The following is a 20,824-nucleotide window of genomic DNA, read 5'->3' on the forward strand; positions in this document are numbered from 1 at the left end:
GTCTAGATGAGCTCATGAAAGTAGGGCCCCTGTGACAAGATTAGTGTCCTTATAAGAAGAGAAAGAGAGACCAGGGCTCTCCGCTTCTTCGCCAGGTGAGGACACAGGGAGAAGGCAGCCATCTGTCTACAAGCCAGGAAGAGGCTCCTACCAGGAACCGAATCAGCTGGCACCTTGATCTTAGACTTCCCAGCCTCTAGAACGGTGAGAAATAAGTGTCTGTCATTTAAGCCTTCCAGTCTATGGTATTTTGTTATGGCAGCCTGAGCTGACCAAGACACCACCCAGTCTATCCAGAAGGCCTTACTGAGCCCCAGCTATGAGCCTTGTCTCATGCTTCTGTTTGCCCTGGTCTATGATATGATGTCCAACACTGTGTTAGGCACATGCAGCACGAAGAAATAAATCTAAAGTAGGGCCATTAACTACAAGGCATTCTACAGTTTTGTTTTTAAATCCTATGTCCGAGGCAATGTACCAGACGCCATTCTAAAAGAATCATCACACAGGGTTATTATACTCAATTTCTCTCAAACCCTTTTTAATTACATTCGGCTGCAGTCTAATTTCCTTTAAGTCTTGTCTAGTCTTTCAGGGGCTAGACCTGTGACCTTATGATAATCGATTTAGTTTATGTTTTGTTTCTGTTTCCGTCACACGAAACAAGAAAGAAGAGGTGGCAACAGTGAGGCCCAGGCCGCATGTGTCAGAGCCGGACATCCTGTCTCATCATCGTGCCCTCAGATGGCCCTCAGCTGTCACCAAAGGGGAGGCAGAGCTGGTGCACAGGAAACAGAAGCACCTGCCCAGCCCAGGCTAAGGGCACATCTGTCATCCGAGGCACCTGAATTCCAATCTCTGGGCTCTGAGTTCAAGCAAGAACCCTCTTGGGTGTTTTGCTCCAGCCTAGATTCCAGAGCTTCTCACCCAGGAGGGACAAGGAAGGAGCCACAATGAGTCTCACTCATTTGTTCAATCAAAATGTACTGAATACCTTCTTGGTAATGACTTTGGATCAAGGTACACACAGAGACCCACATGTAGCCCAGTGGAGTCTATACCAGGAGATGAGGCTTCTGGCCACACAATAACTCCTCATCATTTGTATGGTCACTGCTATTTGTGAAATTTTTAATTATCATTAATTATCATTAATATCCAAACAGCACTGAAAGGCACTTTAAAGACTCTTCTGTTACTAATCAGTTGTGTGATTAGTCATTACTAGTACTATTGATTATTATTAATACTTAATGTCATGAATCATAAAAGCAGCCAAAGATTTTACTGATTGATATTAACTGCTAATAACTAATTAGTAAACTAATTCATAACCCAAAAAACTTTGCACTACTCATAAAACTGGTCTCAAAAGCATTCTGTGGTGGTTGGCATGTCACTTCCTTGGTTCCTTTAAAATGAGAGGGTCTGTTTGAATGGAAGTCAGGGGTTCTTAGCTTTATAGGACACCATCCCCTTTATAGGAAGTCACCGATTTGAAATTTTGATGCCAGCTATGAAGCCCAGAAAATGTAAATACTCCCATAATTTTGTACATAATTCAGGGGGGCTATCAACCCCTTGAACTTCACAGTGGGTGGGGAGAGGGGTCAGGTTAAAACTTGTCTGGTCCAAGTCTAAAATGCTTTGGGCTGCTGTCACTTTAGACTGTTCTTGGCTTGGGAAAATAAAATAAAACTCCTCAGTCTCACCTTCTGTTTTTAGTCAATTCCGTTCTTAACAGCCTGCCCTAAGTAGATTCAAGTTTTTCTTTTTTGACAACAGATGCAATCAACGAAAATAAAACAGGTGTTGTTATCAATTTGACTTTTTGATTTTTCTCCCAAATTTATCTTCTCCATAAAATTCTTCCAGCAGCCGATTTTCCACCAGTGCCTAGCACGTACTCAATAACCAGCAGATGTTTACTGAATATTCACATGAATGAATGAGTGAATGAATAAATGAACATTCCAAAAGGTTTGCCCTCTCCCCAGAAATAATTATATGTTCACATGTGCATTACCCAAATGCATTAAGTTTTTATGCCTCTAAGATTTTGGTGGAGAAAGGACTACCTCTGAACTTTGGGGAACCACAGTTTTAAGATGCCTGAGAATATTCTACTTGATTTGGAGTCTTGTTAATCAATCAAGGTATATTCAACAATTAATACTTCCTTCAAGGTAGAATAATGAAATCATTCTCCTATAGGGCTATTGGCTCACAGTAGGAAAAATAAATTATGAGCCACACAGAAATGTAATAGAAAAATTGAGAGTCACATAAAAGTTTGAAAACTAGTGACTGCTATTTATGATAGCAAAAAAAAAAAAAAGGGGGGGAGAATTATCATCATCCAGGCATAGGCACTGCACTATGAGGCACTTTATATACATGCTCTCATTTCTTCCTCTTCTTGTCCATTTCACAGAGAAGGGAATCAGATCCAAGAGGTTAAAGCATTTCTCAAGGTCACATAGCTTTTAATTTCAAATGCGGGACTTGGACCCACATGTTGGTTTTTTTTTTTTTTTCACTTCTTTCTTTATGCAGCCCTGTCTCAGGCAATACAGTACAGGACAATACAATAGGAAGCTTGAGATAAGGCATAAAAAGAGCTTTGTAAACTGTAAAATGCAACTGAAATTCGAGTTACTGCTATCAAGTTATTATATATTATAAAAGAAATAATGTTCTATGGAAAAACAGGACACTAAATAGAACGCCTACACGGATGTGAACTGGTAAAAATGGATGTTCGACAAGGATCGAAAATCAGTTCAGAGTGCTGCAAATAGCTTACCATTCATGGGGTTTATCTTTGTTCTGGTAAGTTATTAAAGTGCATACTTTTTAGAAAGCAGAATTACAGGGTGAAGAGAAGTTTCCATGGGATGGTCCACATCTCTGGGGCTTTTAAAAATGTATTTAAAAAAAATAAAATCAGCTGTTGGATTCTGTGCCAACACAAACATTACCTAGCCACCCACTGTTCAATCAACACATTCAGAAAAGAAACAAGATGACAGACAGCATGCACTGAAAATGTTCAAAAAAAATCAAAACCATAACTGTCCCAGGTCTTTACTTTTAGAGTCCCTTGGTATGGGCTGGATGACATCAAATGGTGGGTGGATGGGATTCTGGTGCTCAGATCAGAGAGTTCTAGCCTAATGCTGCAGAGCACCTTGGGGACAGGTGGTACATGAAGGGCAGGGAGCCTGGCCATGAATTAGATTCTTTAGGGGGTGATAGAGCACGGGGGTGTTCATCATCAATTTCAGAAGCTTAAGGGATAACAGGGAGTGATACAGGATAGTGCTATTGGGACCTGGGAATGATGGTCTTACTACTGCCTCATGGGTCAACTGAGTCCTACCCTGTTCTCAAATGGTGAGCGTGGCAGTGAGACCCGGCCTGCTAAGCTCCCTGCTATCGTGGGCAGGCAAGAACTGCTGCAAAGCCAGCCCGCCAGCAGACAGACTCTGCCTCGTCAGTTCTCCCCTTGCTGCTGAATCACTGTTCCAATCTCTGGGCCCAATTAGTCTGGCTCTGGACAGCCACTCAAATCAATAAGAGTCACTGGCCGTGCATCTAGAAGTAGAGTTGCTCCAACTATTAAAGGGACAATATCAGGTGATAATGACAAAGCTGAAAACACCCTTGGCTGTGCCTTTCTCTTTTGTGCAAAGTCACCGACACCATCAAGTTCATCACCATTTACTGAGAGTCAGTCTCTGTTTCTCTAGCACTGGTCAACAGCTATCACCGAGACTATCCCCTTCCCCAAGAGGAGGAGACACAAAACACCAGCACATGCTATTGGGTGCCAACTTCCTGGCTAACAGAACCTCAATTTTCTGCATCTTTCTTGTCCTTCAAGGAAGGCAGGCCTTAGCCTGAGAAGGCAAACCATGATTGGTCTAAGCCAATCAAAGTGGTCCCAATCCTCCTGCCAAGACTGATTCAGTCTTGGGGATGTGGGCCTGCTTCTGGCCAATGAAAACTGAAATGAATTCTATTAAGGGGCTACTTTTTAATACGAGGGAAGAAACAGGCCCTCTCTGGCATCTGGATGTCATCTACTTGTAACAGCAGGAACCCCGCAGCTGTTTTGCAGCTATGAGGGGCACTACCTTAGAAGGACAAGCCAGGAAGCTGAGCTGTAAAGAACCTGGGTCCTTAAAAACCACAAAGAAGTGATGGATTAGTCAACCTTGAAACAGCTGACCCTACTTCCAGATGTCTTGTAATGTAAGATAATATAGGTTACTATTGGGGCTTCCCTGGTGGCGCAGTGGTTGAGGGTCCGCCTGCCGATGCGGGGGACGCGGGTTCGTGCCCCGGTCCGGGAGGATCCCGCGTGCCATGGAGCGGCTGGACCCGTGGGCCGTGGCCGCTGGGCCTGCGCGTCCGGGGCCCGTGCTCCGCGGTGGGAGAGGCCACAGCGGTGAGAGGCCCATGTACCGCAGGGAAAAAAAATATATATATACACATATATATAGGTTACTATTATTTATACCACTTTTAGTTGGATGTCCTGATACATGCAGTTAAAACCATACTAACTGATATGGCTAGTAGCCCCCACCTCCTTATTCTCAAAAGTCCCATTTCTGCAAACCTCTATCCTTGCAGCAGATATGTGTTTGGATTTACAAGCCCACTTCTTAAACTGCACATATCCAGAGGTTAAGCCTATTAGCCACTCTCTCCTTAGCATGAACTACTTTAATCAGGTTTTCTTCCTCTCAAGACCAGGCTGTGGTCAATCACAGGGTTGGAGATGAGAGAGAGACAATAGCGGGCAGTGGGAGAGAAGCACGAGGACACACAATACCTGGAATTGGCATGAAAAGAAACACCAGAAGGCTCTTCACGGGCTTCGCCTCCCCTCTGTCTCTAAGTTTCTGGTGGCTACGATAGCCCTAATGCCTCCTAGAAATCATTTTTTTCCTACCAAGCACGCTGGAGTATGTGTCATTCCTAAAATCAAGGCACCATTTAGGTCTGGACTTAGAAGAAAATAGTAATACTCATTCCAAATATAAAACCAAATGAGCTTTCCAGTTGGCGCCTCTTAGTTGTGAAGCAGAAAGGGTGACCAGATAGGACTTTTTTCCACCAGACAAGCCCAGCGACAAGGCAGTATCACTCTGCTGCTGCTAATGCTGACGGTCCATGGAGGCAGTGACCTCAGGCCTCATTTCCAGCTTCTCTCCTGAAGGCTGTGAGTGTGGGTCTCTGATCTGCCTCGCGATCCCAGCCCCAGCCACTGCGAAGGAGCCACTCTGTGCTCTGCACATAGTCACAGGGCTGGTAATTTCCAAGAAAAGCATCTGATGCTTATCTCAGGCCAGAAGATGCCAAATTTTTATTACTACTATTATTGATATCGACCTTATGGCCACCATTACTTAGGGAGCAGTGAGGCTCTGAGCAAAGAAAAGATGTCAGCTGTCCTCCCAGCCCCAGTGGGTCTGCTGGCACAACCGGGCAGAGACAGGTTCCCAGCTAATGCAGGCATGGCTGCTGGGTCCCAGGACACCCAGGGATCCTCCGAGACTCACAGTGCACTTGCATCTATGGCTGTTCCATAGCTACTGACTGATGCTTCAGAAAACTAAAGTTTCCAGGTGGCTGGCCAATGCCACTCGGCAACCCCGCTCCCGAGTCCCGGTCAGCTCCCTTTTCCACTGCACCCAGCAATATTCCAAACCTTCATTTCCCCGCTCGAGCCTCCATGCCACCTCCTACCCCCTCTTTCTCAGCAGATGGTCTTACCTCCTACTTCAGAGAAAAAATAGAGGCTATCAGGCTGGTACGACTCAGCTGTCCACTTTCCCCACCTTCCCCCTCTGCCCCACTCACTCGTCTGTACCCAGCCTTACCACCTTCCTCTAGCCTCAAGCAAAGGCTGCCAAAGCCTAACGTTTCCACCTGTGTCCTTGGAGCCCAATCCCTCCAGGCCCCTCCTAAACCAGATCTATCAGTTACTTCTCTCTCCTAAATCTCCAAGTCTCCGGCTCCACTGCCCCTTCCCCATCAGCTACAGCCTGCCCCAGGTCCCCGCCGCTAATCCTGTGCTCTGCTCTAACCACTATGCAACCCTCCCCCACCATCCATGGCTAAACATGAAAAGAGTAGTCTACATTAACCGTCTCTGCTCCCTGAGGCCTAAATTCTCTTCCACCCCACTCACCCCACTCTCCCTGCTCTTCCCAAGAACTCTAAGTCGCCAAACCCAAAATACTCTTTCCAGAGCTTCACAAATTTATATTGCATTTGACAACATGCCGTAATTCTGACAGATTATATTTTCCAAAATGGCTGCAACAATACCTCCCCCTCTAATGCTCTTCTGGAACCGTGCCACTCCCCCATCAGGAGGCAGAGTCTATTTCCCTGCCTCTTAAACCAAGGGGGACTTTGTGACTCTTGCTCTTACCAATAAAGGAGGAAGTAACCTGCGTGACTGCCACGGCTAGGTCATAAAACTATGATGTGCTTTCAGCCTTATTCTCTTGGGACACTCCCTCTTAGAACCCAGCCACCATGCTGTGAGGAAGCCCAACCAGCCTTGGAGAGGCCTTGGTGAGGGTCTAAGGCCCTGATCCACAGCCCCAGCTGAGCTCCCAGCCAACAGCCAGAACCAACTTGCCAGCCGTGTGAGTGGGTCCTCCTGTTGCAGTTAAGCCACCCCAGCTGGCGCCAAATAAAACAGAGATGAGTCTCCCTGCCACACCCTGCCCAGGTTGCAGAGTCATGAGGAAAATACACGACTGGTGTTTTAAGCCACTGCGTTTTCAGGTGGTTCACCACGCAGACTAGTGGTTGTATCAGTTGGGATGCTAGATAACTGACAGTGCTCTCTTCTCTACATTGTTCTCATTGGACATAGCTGCTCAGCCCTGGCTCTCCTCTAATCCCTCTGACCATGCCTTCTTAGTTCCCTCCGGAACTCATCCTCCTGGGCATGATGCTCCTCACAGCTCTTTCTTTGCCCCCTCCTTTTATTTTTACTCTATATAGCTTTTCTAAGTCATCTCAGCTACTGCCCCAGATTCAGCTCCCATGAGTCTCCTTGCTGATAAATCCAGAATCTGTATTTCCAGCCTGAAGTGCAGACCGACAGAGATCCTGATCTAAAACTGCTGACGGCAATGTCTTACAGAACATAGTTGCTCCGTCACCCACTCCACTTGCTCTGACATCCATCCCACCCCCTTAATCTCATAAGAAACTACATTCCCCAGGCTCCCTTGCCAACCGGCTTCCAGCTAGGTTTGGTGGAATACAGGGGAGTGGGCGGGGGGAACAGGAGGAGGTGAAACACCCACTGCCTCAAACAGCATCTGTGGCTCCAACCCCAGGTGACAGGCCCGAGGTCTGTGATCCACTCCCCTCAGGTGCCCCCAGCACCTGGGCTCCAGGGAACCACCTCTCCTCCTTGTCCCTCCACCTGGAGGGTGGCAGTGGCTTCCCGCTATTGGTGACTATCTCACCATTCCACTTGGCTTCTCAGCAATTCCATGCCCTGTGAACCCCATGTTCTGTTTTAAATTCCCTCTGAAATACCTAGAGCAAGTTCTTTTTTCCCCCAACTGAATCCCGACTGATACACATCGTTAAAGGCACCTAAATTTAATCATTTAAGCCAGAAACTTACAATTTGTTTTCATTTTCATTCATACCAGTATTTCCCCCCATCCCATGTAAAGCTGGTCACAAAGTCCTGATGATTCCACCCTGTGAATCCATGCCTCTCCTCCACCCCCATTACACTGCCTGGGTTCGCATCATCTTTTCTCTCTCAGACCAAGGCTGCAGCCCCTCAATTAGTCTCCCTGGCTACAGTCTTTCTGCCTTCCAATACATCCTCCAGACTGTCAACAGACTTTTATTTCTAAGGCACATCTGATCACGACATTCCCCTGATTAAAATTCTTAAATGGTTCCCCACTGACTACAAAAGAAAATCAGATCTGCTCGGTTCCACAGTAAATACGTACTTACTATGTATACCATTCTGCGCCTGAGCCTGGAATACGAGGCCCTTCATGTTCTGTCCTGCCTACCTTCCCAGCCTCATTTGCACCCACGCCCAGCTCGTTCCATCTGAACCAGCTGAAGCTCTCCAAGCACACCCTGCTCCCCTAAGACTCGGGGCCTTCACACAGGCTGGGTCATCCTTCCCCTGCCCGGCTGTCTCGTGGGTGCCTTGGTGAAGCCCCCCTGATGCCCCCAACATTCCAGGCGCAGGGCTCCACGGCACTCTGCAAACACCCCTTTGACGGAGCTCATAGTCAAGGGCTGTTTTGTGTACAAGCCTGTCTGCCCCACTAAATGGGGAGCTCCCCTGAAGATGAAGATGCAGGTCACTCACTCTTGTGTCCTATGTACGTGTTAAGTTTAGCCAAAGTGAGCTGGAAGAGTAAACTAAGTGTCCAAAGTGAGGAAAGGGAACCAAGGAAAGGGAAAGAGAAGAGGAAGGAGAGGGACAAGCTGGCAGGGTAGGCAGACTGCTGACCTCCATTGGGGGTGCTGGCTACCGCCCCAACCCGGGTCGCTCACCCTTTTTCCTTGCTCCAAGCATGGAGCTAGAAAGTCCAGAGGCACAGTCCCCACTACAGCTGTCCCAGGGCCATTTTAGGGCAGACACGTTTTGTTCATTCAAAGCAAAGTAGCAGGGAAGCAAATGTGCAAACTGCATAAATATTTCTATGCGATCTGCCTGTCATTTCCACATCCCTTGACTGACCACATGCTCCCTTTTGTTATAATTTAACAAATTAGGAAGTAACTTTTTCTACCCCCAAGGAAGTCACCTGTGGGTCGTCTCATTTCTACAATATCCCCCTGAGGTCTCCTTGGCCCCAGCAGATGCCCACCGTGTTCTGAGACCACCCACAGACAGTTCCCAGGAATGAATCAAAAATCAAGCAACCCTGCCACGGGTCCCCTGGTCACAGCGCTGTCATGACACCTCCTTTGTGGTCTCCAGCTCTCCTCTTTCACTCTGCTGCTCAAAGGGCCACACTCCAAACTATAGGCCTTGAACCAGTTTCACTGGGACTGCCTGGATCCCAGGGAAATGTAGAACGAGTATGAAGGAAGGGGAAGGTGGAAGGCTCTCACCTCCATCAGAAGAATGTCCTTTGAGCTCTGAGCCTGCACCTTTGGGTGCTGGACCTTCACGGCCACCGTCCGCCCATCATGCAGCACCGCCTTGTGGACCTGGGCCAGGGAGGCAGCTCCCAGAGGGGTGTCATCAAAGCTCACGAACAAATCATGAATCTGTCAAGAGTGGAGAGAGGACAGAGCAATTAAGATGACGCAATTCAGTGAGAGGGGCCAGGAGGATGGGCCAGGGCCAGCACTGCCCAGTGCCCCCAAGACAGATTTTCTCCTCTATCAGTTGCTTTGCCTGGGCCCTTTAGTGCCACGGAAATTCACACCAGCCACCAGGGCAGGGAGTAAGACAGAAAACACACGTGGAGGGTGGGTCTCATACCTGTGCAGGGGTACCCTGAGCACCTCCATGTAAAGCCAAAAGAGTGCCATCTCGAGTGTTCAGAACCGTGCGTCATCCACCTATTTAATTACTCACCATTGTGTCTCCGAGGCTCTCACATATGGATATGATCAAAAGTTAACAGAACCTGGGCCCAGGGCAGCCCAAGCCCGGGGATCCGATGGAAGATGTTCCAACCCGCCAATCCGGAAAGCTCAAGGAAGCCCAGGCTAGAGGCTCCAAACCCAACAGCTACCACTTGTTGCTGCCTGAGCCTCAACATGGGTCCCCAAGTCCACTCCTGACCCAGCCACCTGGCAGAGGTCTCTGCACACCAGAGCCCTGCTTTCGGTCTTCAGGCGTGATGCCACCCCGAGTACCTTGGGCAGACCCCTGCCCCTTCTGCCTCACTTTCTCTGTGAAATGGAACATATACCCCTTACTCTTCCATCTTCTCTTCCCTTCTTCCTCCCCTCCTTCCCTCTTAGAAATGCCATTTCTCCTGAAGGAAAGGTCTGTCTGACTTGAGTGGTCAGATAGATGGTCCAGACATGAATATTCTACCAGATGGGAAGAAGGGCCCCAGAAGCCTTTTGCAAAATTGTCCAGGTCTGAAATTCTCATCCCCTCCATTTCTTGAATTCCCTGTATAGTCTCACAATTCTGGAAAGGCCAGACATTCACTCACACACACACACACACACACACACACACGCACGCACGCAAATGTGCATATGTATGCCACGTGCCTCCGCTCCTTCTCACACCACCCAGGCTCTCATGCTGAGGTCCACTCAGTCCGTGCCCCTGCTGCCTCTCTTCGTCCCCCTTCGGCAGCAGCCACTCCATCCTACCCCTCAGCCCCTCCCCTCTCCTTGGACTTCAGAGGTCACACGACCCACGGCCACCACCCCATCCCTTTGTTTGCTAGGCTGCACCGTCACTTTGCTAATCTCATCTCATAAATCACTCCCTCCAGTCCTGTCATCATTTTGGTAGCTTTCACTAACTCCATGCCATTTATCAACATCCTGCGGGGGCCAAAGGTCCAGGCAACACGGGAGGGGCCTACCTTTTTCTGTCACAGGAGATGGGTACAGATTGGCCTCCCGTCCCCTTTCTTCCTTATTGGGTATTTATTTGCACCCCTCCTATTGCCCCCTTCCCCAACTTGCCTTTTTCCCTCCCTCGTGAGTTCTGGGCTCCCTAAGGGCCAGATTCTTCCCACATCATCCGCCTGAATCACCCTGGGTCTCTCCACACAAGAACGCTTTATCCTGGACCTGGGCTTAGACTAAGAACGAAAGGGCCGTCAGCCCTATAGCGCGTTAGAACATCAGCTCCAAATAGGCAGCAATTTTTTTCTGTTTTGTTTGCTGCTGACTTCCCTACAGTTAGAACAGGACTGGAACTAGTCAGTGCTAAACAAATACTGTTGAAGGACTGAATCCACTATTCTTTCTATCGGAGAGGGATTGTATCAACTCTTTCCTCCTTTTGAAATGGCTGGACCATCCTACTCCCACACTGCTACTATTCCAAAGGCCTCACACATGAAAGCACATGTCACGAGTGGGATTTACCTAGGTGGACTCCACCTGTTACTCCAGAGTGGGGTGAGGCCCTGGCCTGATCATTCAGAACCCCAGGTACCTCAGGCCACACTGATTACATCAGAGATTGACCCAAGTGGTCCAATCAGACTCAATTGTTTTACTTTTGCTTAAACTGTAGAAGTGCTTCTCCTTCTTTCTGCTCAACTTGAAGCTGAAAATTGAACTTGAAGCCTGGAGCTACCAGGGGTCACACAGTAGCAACAAAGAGGAAAGCAGAGTCAAGAGAGAGAGTGAATCCTGGTCACAATGGCTGAGCCCCTGGTCTAGCCATGCCTGGATGCCCGCCCTAGAATATCTTTTTTTTGCTGAAGGTAGTTTGAGTTGTTTTCCGTCACACACAACTGAAGGGGCTCTGACTGACACAGTGTGTTCTCAGGCCCCAGCGGGGATAGATGAAAGAAACCTGGGCATGGTGCCCGGTACCCCCAAGAGGCCAGTACATGAGAGTTCCATTTCCTCCCCACCCTCTTGCTGGGACTGGGATCCAGGAACCGAAGGGAGATGGAACTTCAGCAACATTCCTGTCCGTAACATAATGAGATCAACACCACTTCCTTGGAAAGCCTCTGGTAATTCCTGAAGGAGCACCAAGGAGAATGTTTTCTAGAGAAAAGCTGTGAACTCAGACCCTCACCTCCGGCAGCTAGGATGGGCAAGGGGACCTGGGGGTCATCTGACCCCACTCCCACCCCAAGCCTCCGCCTGGCTCCCTGGGAACACTTGCTCGTTCTCTGAGAAGGACAACCAGTCTTCAAATCAGAGTCATTGCAGGGACGCTGCAGAGTCACTGCAACTGAAGAGTGACGTGGCATCACTGGGGCTGTGTGGCAGGAACAGCTGCCAGGAGCGCTGCAGGGGGCGGGGAGGCGGGGGGAGGAACGCATCAAGGCAAGCATGTCCCAATCTTCAGGGTAAGAGGAAGACTGGTCCCCCATATCCCCAGGGAATGGGGAGGGGGGCCTCCCACAGCTCCCTGCTCCCACCAGCGGTCAGGGGCGTCCCAAGATACCACCAAAGCCCAGGTGCCCATTCAGCACCCTGAACGAGGCCCAGCTGTGAGGACTTGCCCAAATCCTCAATTTGACCAGTGGAAGCAAAGAGGCATGGCAAGTGAGGATGCACTACCCATCGGCGCAGGGAACCTGCTGGGCAGATACCCCGCCCACCCCACCCCATCCATGCACTCCCACCACCTCCGGGGGGCCCCTGCAGCCATCCTCTTCCCCTTTATCAGGAAGCACGTCAGACACCCACACCCTCCTGTGCTCACACACACTCACACACAACACACACACACAATTATTGATTGCTAGTGACTGTTCCTAGCCGGCTTATAAAAAACTGTAATTAAAGATTGGGGCTACAGGCTGTAATTAAATATGAATAAAGTATCTCTAAATGGAACCTTGATTCAAAGTGTTCGCTGGAAGTACTTTATGCTGATAGAGAGTAAGGAAAAATAGACCCTGTCCCGAAAGCAGAATTGTACCCCTCGTGCAGCTGAAACAAACGTCACCCCCCTCCAATCAGGCCTCATCCCCCAGACCTTTAGCAGAAAACCATTAGCAGAAACAACCTGCAGCACTTGCAGCAATTAGATTCAAGCAGGGCCCTCAGCTGCCTCCAGTCACTCGCAGAAACCTCTCTCCCCTTCTAAGGCTTTCTTTCCCCTGTTCTTTTTTTTCTCCCTCTGGGTCTGGCGGCAATATCAATTAACTAAAACAACTACATTTTAAAATGACGTTATGTGATTTTTAATTACTGTCAGCCCATGATTCAAATATATCAATGTCCCTGTCTGGAAAAGGAAAAATAATCAGGGAAAAAGTTTCTCTAGCTTTGTATGGTCTGGGGAGGGGGGGCGGGGTGTGCGCACGTGTGTGTGTGTGTGGTGTGTGTGTGTGTGTAAGGGGTGGGGAGAAGGGCAAGAAGAAATTTGTCACCTCCTAGGGGCTTAGCTCACCAGGGGCTCAGGTTAAGACTTCAGCACGTCTATATGACATGATGGATGTTAACTAAATTTATTGCAGTAATCATTTCACAGTATATGTAAGTCAAACCATCACGCTGTACACCTTAAACTAATACAGTGATGGATGTCAATTATATCTCAATAAAACAGGAAGAAAAAAAATGTCAGCAGACTGCCTTCAGCTGGGGTCCAAGAATCAAGAGACCACGTGACATGATGCCCTAGTACTGGGCAAAGTGAGAGACCCTCCAGAAAATCAACCAGGAGGATTCCCATAAAGCCAGGTTACCAGGCAATGTTTCCAAAATGCCACGTTAAGCCGCCAAGCACTGGCCAGGTCCTCATTCAGCCCAAAATAAGGAGGCCGGAAGTCAGGACCTTCAAGAGAAGCCTCAACATGACCCCTGGGGGGAGTTTCACTTGGGTCTCTTAGCCAGCCCCACCAGAGCCTGCAGCCCAGGCAGCCCCAGCCTCATGGGGACCGGCCCATCAGTCACAAGATGGGGGATGTCCCAGATTTTCCAAGATGGTCCAATTTCAAATACTCTATCCTGCTGTCCCCATGCTCATTCACATCAGACATATTCTGGATTCAGAAACGCCATCACCAAAAGATAATGCTAAGAAATCCAGCACACCCTGAACTGGCCAGCTCCGCATGTAGACAGAAGCAAATCCAGGCCTTGATGCCAAGGCCAGGCAGTTCCCACTTAGGAGCCAGGAAGACTGCCCAGGGCACCTAAGCAGGTTACCATGGCATCAGCAGCAAACAACATCTGGCTCTCAAGGTCTTGAGATGGCCCAGCCCACACCTGGCTGGGTGCCAGCAGCCATCCACTGCGGCCTGATGGGGGGAAGGACAAGTCCCCGTGCTAATGAAGTGGCTGGAGTGAACCATACCCACCCCAGCCTGAGGCAGACAATAGAGCTCTAGCTCGCTAGGACTCTGCCAAAACACTGATGTCTGATGTCTGCCTTGGGCAGAAAATCCATCCCTCCTCTCAGCACCAGGAACCCCGACACCTCACAGTCACCCTATCAGCTGATACCCCATTTTGCTGCAATTCCTGCCCCTCAAGTAGGGGCAGGACTTAATGACCCACTCCTAGCAAACAGCACATGGAGGAAGTGACGGTGTCCAATTCCCAAGACTGTCACCAAGATGTCCTCCTTGCTTTCTCTCTTGGAATGCTTGCTCAGGAGGAAGCAAGCTGCCATGTCACGAGGACACTCAAGCAACCTGTGGAGAGGTCCACGTGGTAAGGAACCCAGGCCTCCTGCCGACAGTGGGCCATCTTGGAAGCAGCTCCTCCCTCCCCACTCAGGCCTTCAGATGACTCTACCCCAGCTAACATCTTGACTGGAACCTCACGAAGAGACTGAGCCAAAGCTATCCAGTAAAGCCACTCCCAAATTCCTGACCCGCAGAAACTGTAAGATATCAAATGTCTGTTGTTTTAAGGCACTAAGTTTTGGGGTAATTTGTTATGCAGCAATAGCTGATTAATGTACCCCAAGCACACCCTGCCAGACATCACGAATCCATCACAGCCTTCGTTCCTGCTGGGCCCAGATGATGCCTCAAAATCTCTCTCAACCCAGGGTTCCACGCAGCCGCTACCAACCGACAAAAGTTAACGTATGAAATGAAACCAACTTGCCACTTCTTAGCCTAAGCCAATGAATATTTACTGCAGGCCCATCAAATGACAAACACCATGCTAGGAACATGGGCCAACAAAACAGGCAGTCCCTAGCCATGAGGAGACCTTGGTGCAGCCGAATGTCCTACTAGAAAAAGGCGACAGCCTCTGAAAAACACACCTGCATTTTAGCAGTACCTGCTGGAGAGAGTGCCCCCTGCCCAGTACTGCTTAACCCAACCCTGAAAGGACCTTCAGGCAAGGTAAGAAGAGGGGACCCCCAATATCGCCATGTAGACCCTGGGGGGTCAGGGGAGGGGACAAGGCATCCAGGTGTCTCTCCGTCTCCCCACTCAATAGCTGCCCTGCCTCAAGGTGGGTGCAGCCCCATCTCCAGCTTCCCACTCAGAACAATTTATTATAATAAAAATCGTAATGACAATAATAGCTCAAGGACACCTAGAACCTGTTTTCCATGGAATCTGTGTTATTTCTGGGGTGCTAAAAGATCAAAGTGTTGGTTCTGCAGAGCCGTTAGCTATTGCTACTGCCAAGCTAGGCCAACAGCAGAACCTGAGGCCCTTCTCAACAAGGGTCCTCCCCAGAAATTACAAAACAGCATTCCTGTCTAAGTTCTTGCAAGGAGGCTGGCACGATGCTAAACTCTTACCAATTTGCCGAAGAGCCTCCAGGTACAGGATAATCATCTACCTGGCTCTGCCGAGGGCGTCACAGGTCAGACCAAGCTTCTTTCCTCCTGCGGGATGGTAACAAGTAGCTGACAGAAGGAGAAGCAAGAAGCCAGGAGCAGCCCACCCTAGGATGGCCATGGGCGTGCTCCCTGGGAATGCCCACCTGCTGGTCAGGACAGTCGGATCTGAGAGGCAGCAAGGCATAGTGATTCCAATGCCAGCTCTGGGTCAAACTGCCCCTACTCAAGTTCTGGCTCCAAGGTGCATCAGCTTCGGCAGTGACATAATCCCTCTGTACCTCAGCTTCCTCATCTGTAAAATGGGAATTTGGGTACCTACCTCATAGAGTTGTATGAAACAACATACATAAAGGGTCTAGAATAGAGCCTACAGAAGACCCCCAATAATTGTAGCAGGAGTAGTGGGTGCCCCATCTGATGCCTCCATGAGGAGGACACAGTGGTCTAATGAAAAGAGCACTGGACAAGGAGGCTCTCAGGTCTGTTCTGTCAGTGAGTAAAAGCCACCACCCTCTTTCACCCAAAGACACCTAACTGGTCTGCCCACTCATGTTCCTTTCTGTGCCAAGCCCTCTTCCCCATACAGCTAAGGGGAGTTTTCCAAACATAAACTGATCACGTCACTTCTTGCTTCAACTACTTCACCAACTTCCCAGGGCCAAAATCTTTAGCACGACCCACAGGGTCTGACCCTGCCTACATGTCCTGCCCCTTCTCCTCCCTCTGCCCTCCCCAAGATCCATCTGCCCTGAAGAGATGGCCTCTTTTGACCACCAGCATACTCCCTCACTGCCCAGGGCCTTTGCACGTGCCATCCCCTCTGCCTAGAAGGAATGAATAGGAATTCTTCATCGAGGGAATTCCTACCCATGCTTCAAATCACAGCTCAACTGTCACCTCCTCAGGGAAGCCTCCCTGTGTACATTCTCAGAGTTCATTGCCTTCCTCAAGAGCAATTACACAACTGCACTTTTGCCTCAATTTATATTTGCTTCATCTCCCTCTTTCCTTCTAGATGATAGACTTCTGTTTTGCTCAGCATTGCATCCAAGGCACCTGGCATACAACTGGTGCCCAGTATGTATTTCCTAGTGAATGAATGGATGTGAGGTTTGATTTCCCCATCCTCTTCCTGGTGAGGGGACTCCAGGCCTTCCAGCTGATCCAGGATAGCTAAAACACCTCCCGGAAGTGGCTACAGTTCCCTCAAGGTGGCTGGGCACTTCGAGAGCTGTGGGTAGAGGGACTCTATGGAAATGTTGTGATAATAATGATTAATAAAAAGCAGATAAACACCCAGTGTGGCCGGCCAGCCCGGAAAGCCATCCATTAGATCTGTCATTCATTAGAGGTGGGGGAGGGCACAGTCCAATCAGATCTTCTCAGTTTAAGCAAACCTTCTGTAAATTGTAGGCTGCAGGCACTGACATTTGATAAATTATTGTTCATAACCCACCATTGGCTGTCATAAATCTAATCTTTCAACATTTCCCATCTTAATAACTTGTCCAGCTGCACAGGGTGACAGGTCTATGTCTCTGCCTGTGACAGAGATCTCTGGGGTAAAGATACCAGAGATCCTAGGCAGTGCTGTATGAAGTTGAGGACTCCCACAGCCAGGGCCCCACCAGGGCAGGCATCCCCTGGGTGATCAGAGTACAGAGGTGATGAGCTGTCCGTGGAGCTGCAGAGCGCCCGTGAGTCAAGTGCTCACACCCCATCCCAGGGTCCAGAGACAGGTGGTGCCAGGAGCTCAGACCCAAGAATCGGGCAGGTTGAGCTCTACACCCTCCACCGCATGCCTGCCCGTGTGAGGACTCTTCCTTGAACTTGAGCTTGGTTGGAATAAGGGATGTCAGGATATCTTTGCTCTGCAGGCACTGAATGCTCAACCATGGGTAATTCCTTGTATTTGCATAATATCTTGCTCTTATGTAATTCTCAACCCTCTCTTAAGGTTAAGGTAGAGGAGATACAATCACCCCCATTGTACAGAGTAGAATATATTCCCTAAAGGTCATTCGTTTATTCATCCAACAAATGCTTGTTGAGTGACTACTATGTGCAGGGCCCTGTGCTGGTCAGTGGGGACTCAATGGGGAGTGAGTCCAAATTGGGTACGGCCACCAGCCTCCGGAGTTACTACAGGAACATGAAGTCCAATAGGGAGACAGGAATTAATCACGAGATCACAAAGAAAGATAAACGGCCAGCTCTGATAAGTGCATGAAGAGGGAGGGTAGCTGGTACCATAAGAGCCTTTGTCCAGAGGATTAAACCCAGGCTGGGAGAACTTCTTGGAGAAGGAGACAAAGAACTGAGCTCCGAAGGATGAGGAGCCAGTTCACTAGTTAACTAGCTGAAGAAAGGAAAGAGGAGCCTTCCAGGCAGAGGGGACAGCCTGTGTGAACCATGAATAAGGGGAATAAGGTATGGAGACAGCAGAGAGCCAGAGAGAAGATGACCACCAACTCCCAACCTGGAATCCAGGCCCACTTGGGCTCCCCGGGTCTCCCCCTGGTTGAGGAGGTCCTCATCCACAGCTCATGCCCACGGCGGAGAAAGCCAGGCCACAGTGACTCGCATTCATACTTCTAAAACCAGATGGGCTCACCCTCACGAAACCCCAAAGGCCTTCTCCCAACAACCTTCAGCTGTTCCTACACCCAAAAATATAGGAAGGGAAAAACTAAAGGGCTTCCCTGGTGGCGCAGTGGTTGAGAGTCCACCTGCCGATGCGGGGGACGCAGGTTCGTGCCCCAGTCCGGGAGGATCCCGCATGCCGCAGAGCAGCTGGGCCCGTGAGCCATGGCCGCTGAGCCTGCGCGTCCGGAGCCTGTGCTCCGCAACGGGAGAGGCCACAACAGTGAGAGGCCCGCGTAGTGCAAAAAAAAAAAACAACTAAAGCCTAAGCATTCTTTGCTTACAGCGGCACCATTTGCTGTCAGGACAGACTTCCTTAGCCTTTGGGAGGTGGCGAAATAACACACAGCAAATGAGCCCAAGCTGCGTTCCTATGCCTCGGAGCCCCAAACAAGAGGGTTCACGTACCAAAGCCCTTGTGGTCTTTCTATAACACCTGAGCGTGTTCCATCCAATAAGAAGTTTCCCAGATTTACTTTGCATGTGACAGAAGCAGTGCCCAGGAATTTTAGAGGGAGGTAAACCCAGACTTGCTGGATCTACGGGGAAGACAAAGCTCACATTTGGGGGAAACATGCACACGCCTGGCTAACCCTATCTGCCAACATATAGCCAAGTGGCCTTGGGCAAACTGCTTAGCTGCACTAACGTTCTGCAAATGGGAGTGATAATAATGCCCATTGGTAGGGGAGTTCTAAAGGTTAAAGGATATTATGCATCTAGAGCAGGGGGCCAGGAAACTATAGCCCATGGGCCAATCCAGGCCACCACCTGCTTTTCTGTAGCCCACAAGCAAAGAATACTTTTTTACATTTTTAAGAGAGAAAAATCAAAATAATAATATTTTGTGACATGTGAAAATTACGTGCAATTCAATTTCCATGACCATGAATAAAGTTTTATTGGGACACAGCATGCCCATTCATTACTTATTGTCTATGGCCACTCTCATCCTGCAACGGCAGAATTAAGTAGTTGCAACAGAGAGTGTGTGGCCTGCAAAACCTAAAATATTTACCATCTGGCCCTGTGGTAGGCAGAAAAATGGCCCCCTAAAGATGTCCATATCCCAATCCCCAAAGGTGTGATGAAGGTAAGACCCTTGAGATGTGGAGAGTATCCTGAATTCCCATGTAGGCCCAATGGAACCACAAGGGTCCTTATAAAAGGGACGCAGAAGGGTCAGCGTCAGAGCAGAGATATGACAACAGAAACAGAGGTGAAAGGACAAGAGAGAGAGAAAAATTTTAAGAAGCTATGCTGATGGCTTTGAAGATGGAGGAAGGGGCCACAAGCAAAGGAATGCCGGCAGCCTCTAGAAGCTGGCAAAGGCAAAGAGATTCTCCCACAGAGCCTCCAGAAGGAACGCAGCAGCCAGCACCTGAATTTCAGGGCTTCTGACCCACAGGACAACAAGATAATGAACGTGTATTGTTTTAAGCCACTAAATTGGTGGTAATTCGTTAACAGCAGCAATAGGAACCTAAAACAGGCCCTGAAATAGAGCATTAGTGTAACACTCTCAGTACAAGTCGGGTTTTATTGTTTTGCTGCATTTCCCAGGACAGAGAAAGGGCTAGAAAGCTGGGGAATGTGACAAGAGGTTGCACTGGCAGTGGGGGGAACACAGGTCAAGTGCAAACCCTGAGATGTGGAAACAGGAAGGGCACATTAACTGCTTCCAGTTCTGCTGTGCCAGGTGGCACAGTCCTGTCCTCGCCCGCTTCCCAGGGCAAGGTGTCCTCTGCTCCCCCAGCTGCCTCCTACATGTCATTCCTTCCCAGCCCCCAGGCCAAACCCTAAAACCTGCTTGGCTGAAACAGCATCTTCCCCTCTTCCCAAGGAGCTTCAGTCCTCACGCACAACTACCTGTCATCGGCTCACACACCAAAGATGGGAGGAGCAGTGGGGGCCCATGAGAGACCCCTCATCACAATGCTGATGACACAGTTAATTTGCAGAAGCTGTTCCAGCTGTTGAAGTAACAGCTTCTCCTTCTACAAAATCCATTACACACACACACACACACACACACACACACACACACACTCACACACACACTCTCACACACACACACACACAGCCCTAGAGCTCACGTCAGATTAGGGTACGTTTTTAATATCTGGAAACCAGGAACCCAATGCTGGATCCCAGCCTCTCAATGCTGAACCCCAAATTACTCAAACCCATGTGGACTCTCTGGCCTTCTCTGACCACTAAGGAGAGAGGGAGCCACTGTGCAAACCCCAGCCCTGTAGAAAGACCCTTCCCCAAACTGCTTGCAGGCTGACCTGCTAATACACTCTCCGCACCGTCCCCTCCAGTGCTGTGGTCAGAACCCCAGGAGTCCACTGTGGCACCTCCCTCTCCCTGCCCCCCCCCCACGTGATTCATCCTTGAGTCCTGTTGATTCAGCCTCCAAAGCACGTCTGTCCACGCCTCGTCCAAGTCACCAGCACCTCTTGCCTGGACAACCACAGGAGCCTCGTAACTGGTCGCCCAGTTCCACCCTGATCCCCTGCAAGCCTGCAGGCTGGACTGCGCCGTCCTCTGCAGGGAGCCGGTCAGTGCCAACCTCGGCTGTCCCGAACGGGCCCAGCACCTCTCCAGCCTCACCTTCCAGGGTGTCTCTCTGTCCAGCCACTACCACCCCTTATCTGCCCCCAGGCAGGTCCACTGTCTTCCCCACCCTGAGGCCTCTGCATTCTCTGTTCTCTGTGC

At 49.5% G+C, this 20,824-nt stretch overlaps 1 protein-coding gene across 4 annotated transcripts in view; it reads right to left on the reverse strand.

The window, feature by feature from the left end:
* Positions 1 to 20,824, reverse strand: part of ADCK1 (aarF domain containing kinase 1) — a 113,010-nt gene that overhangs the window by 31,744 nt on the left and 60,442 nt on the right. For all 4 annotated transcript variants that reach the window (XM_079914847.1, XM_079914845.1, XM_079914846.1 and 1 more), the window contains exon 5: positions 9,142 to 9,300. In XM_079914847.1, coding sequence (XP_079770973.1) covers positions 9,142 to 9,300 — 159 coding nt within the window. The remainder of the gene's footprint in view (positions 1 to 9,141; positions 9,301 to 20,824) is intronic.

Source organism: Stenella coeruleoalba (assembly GCF_951394435.1).
Source record: "Stenella coeruleoalba genome assembly, chromosome: 2".
NCBI lineage: Eukaryota > Metazoa > Chordata > Mammalia > Artiodactyla > Delphinidae > Stenella > Stenella coeruleoalba.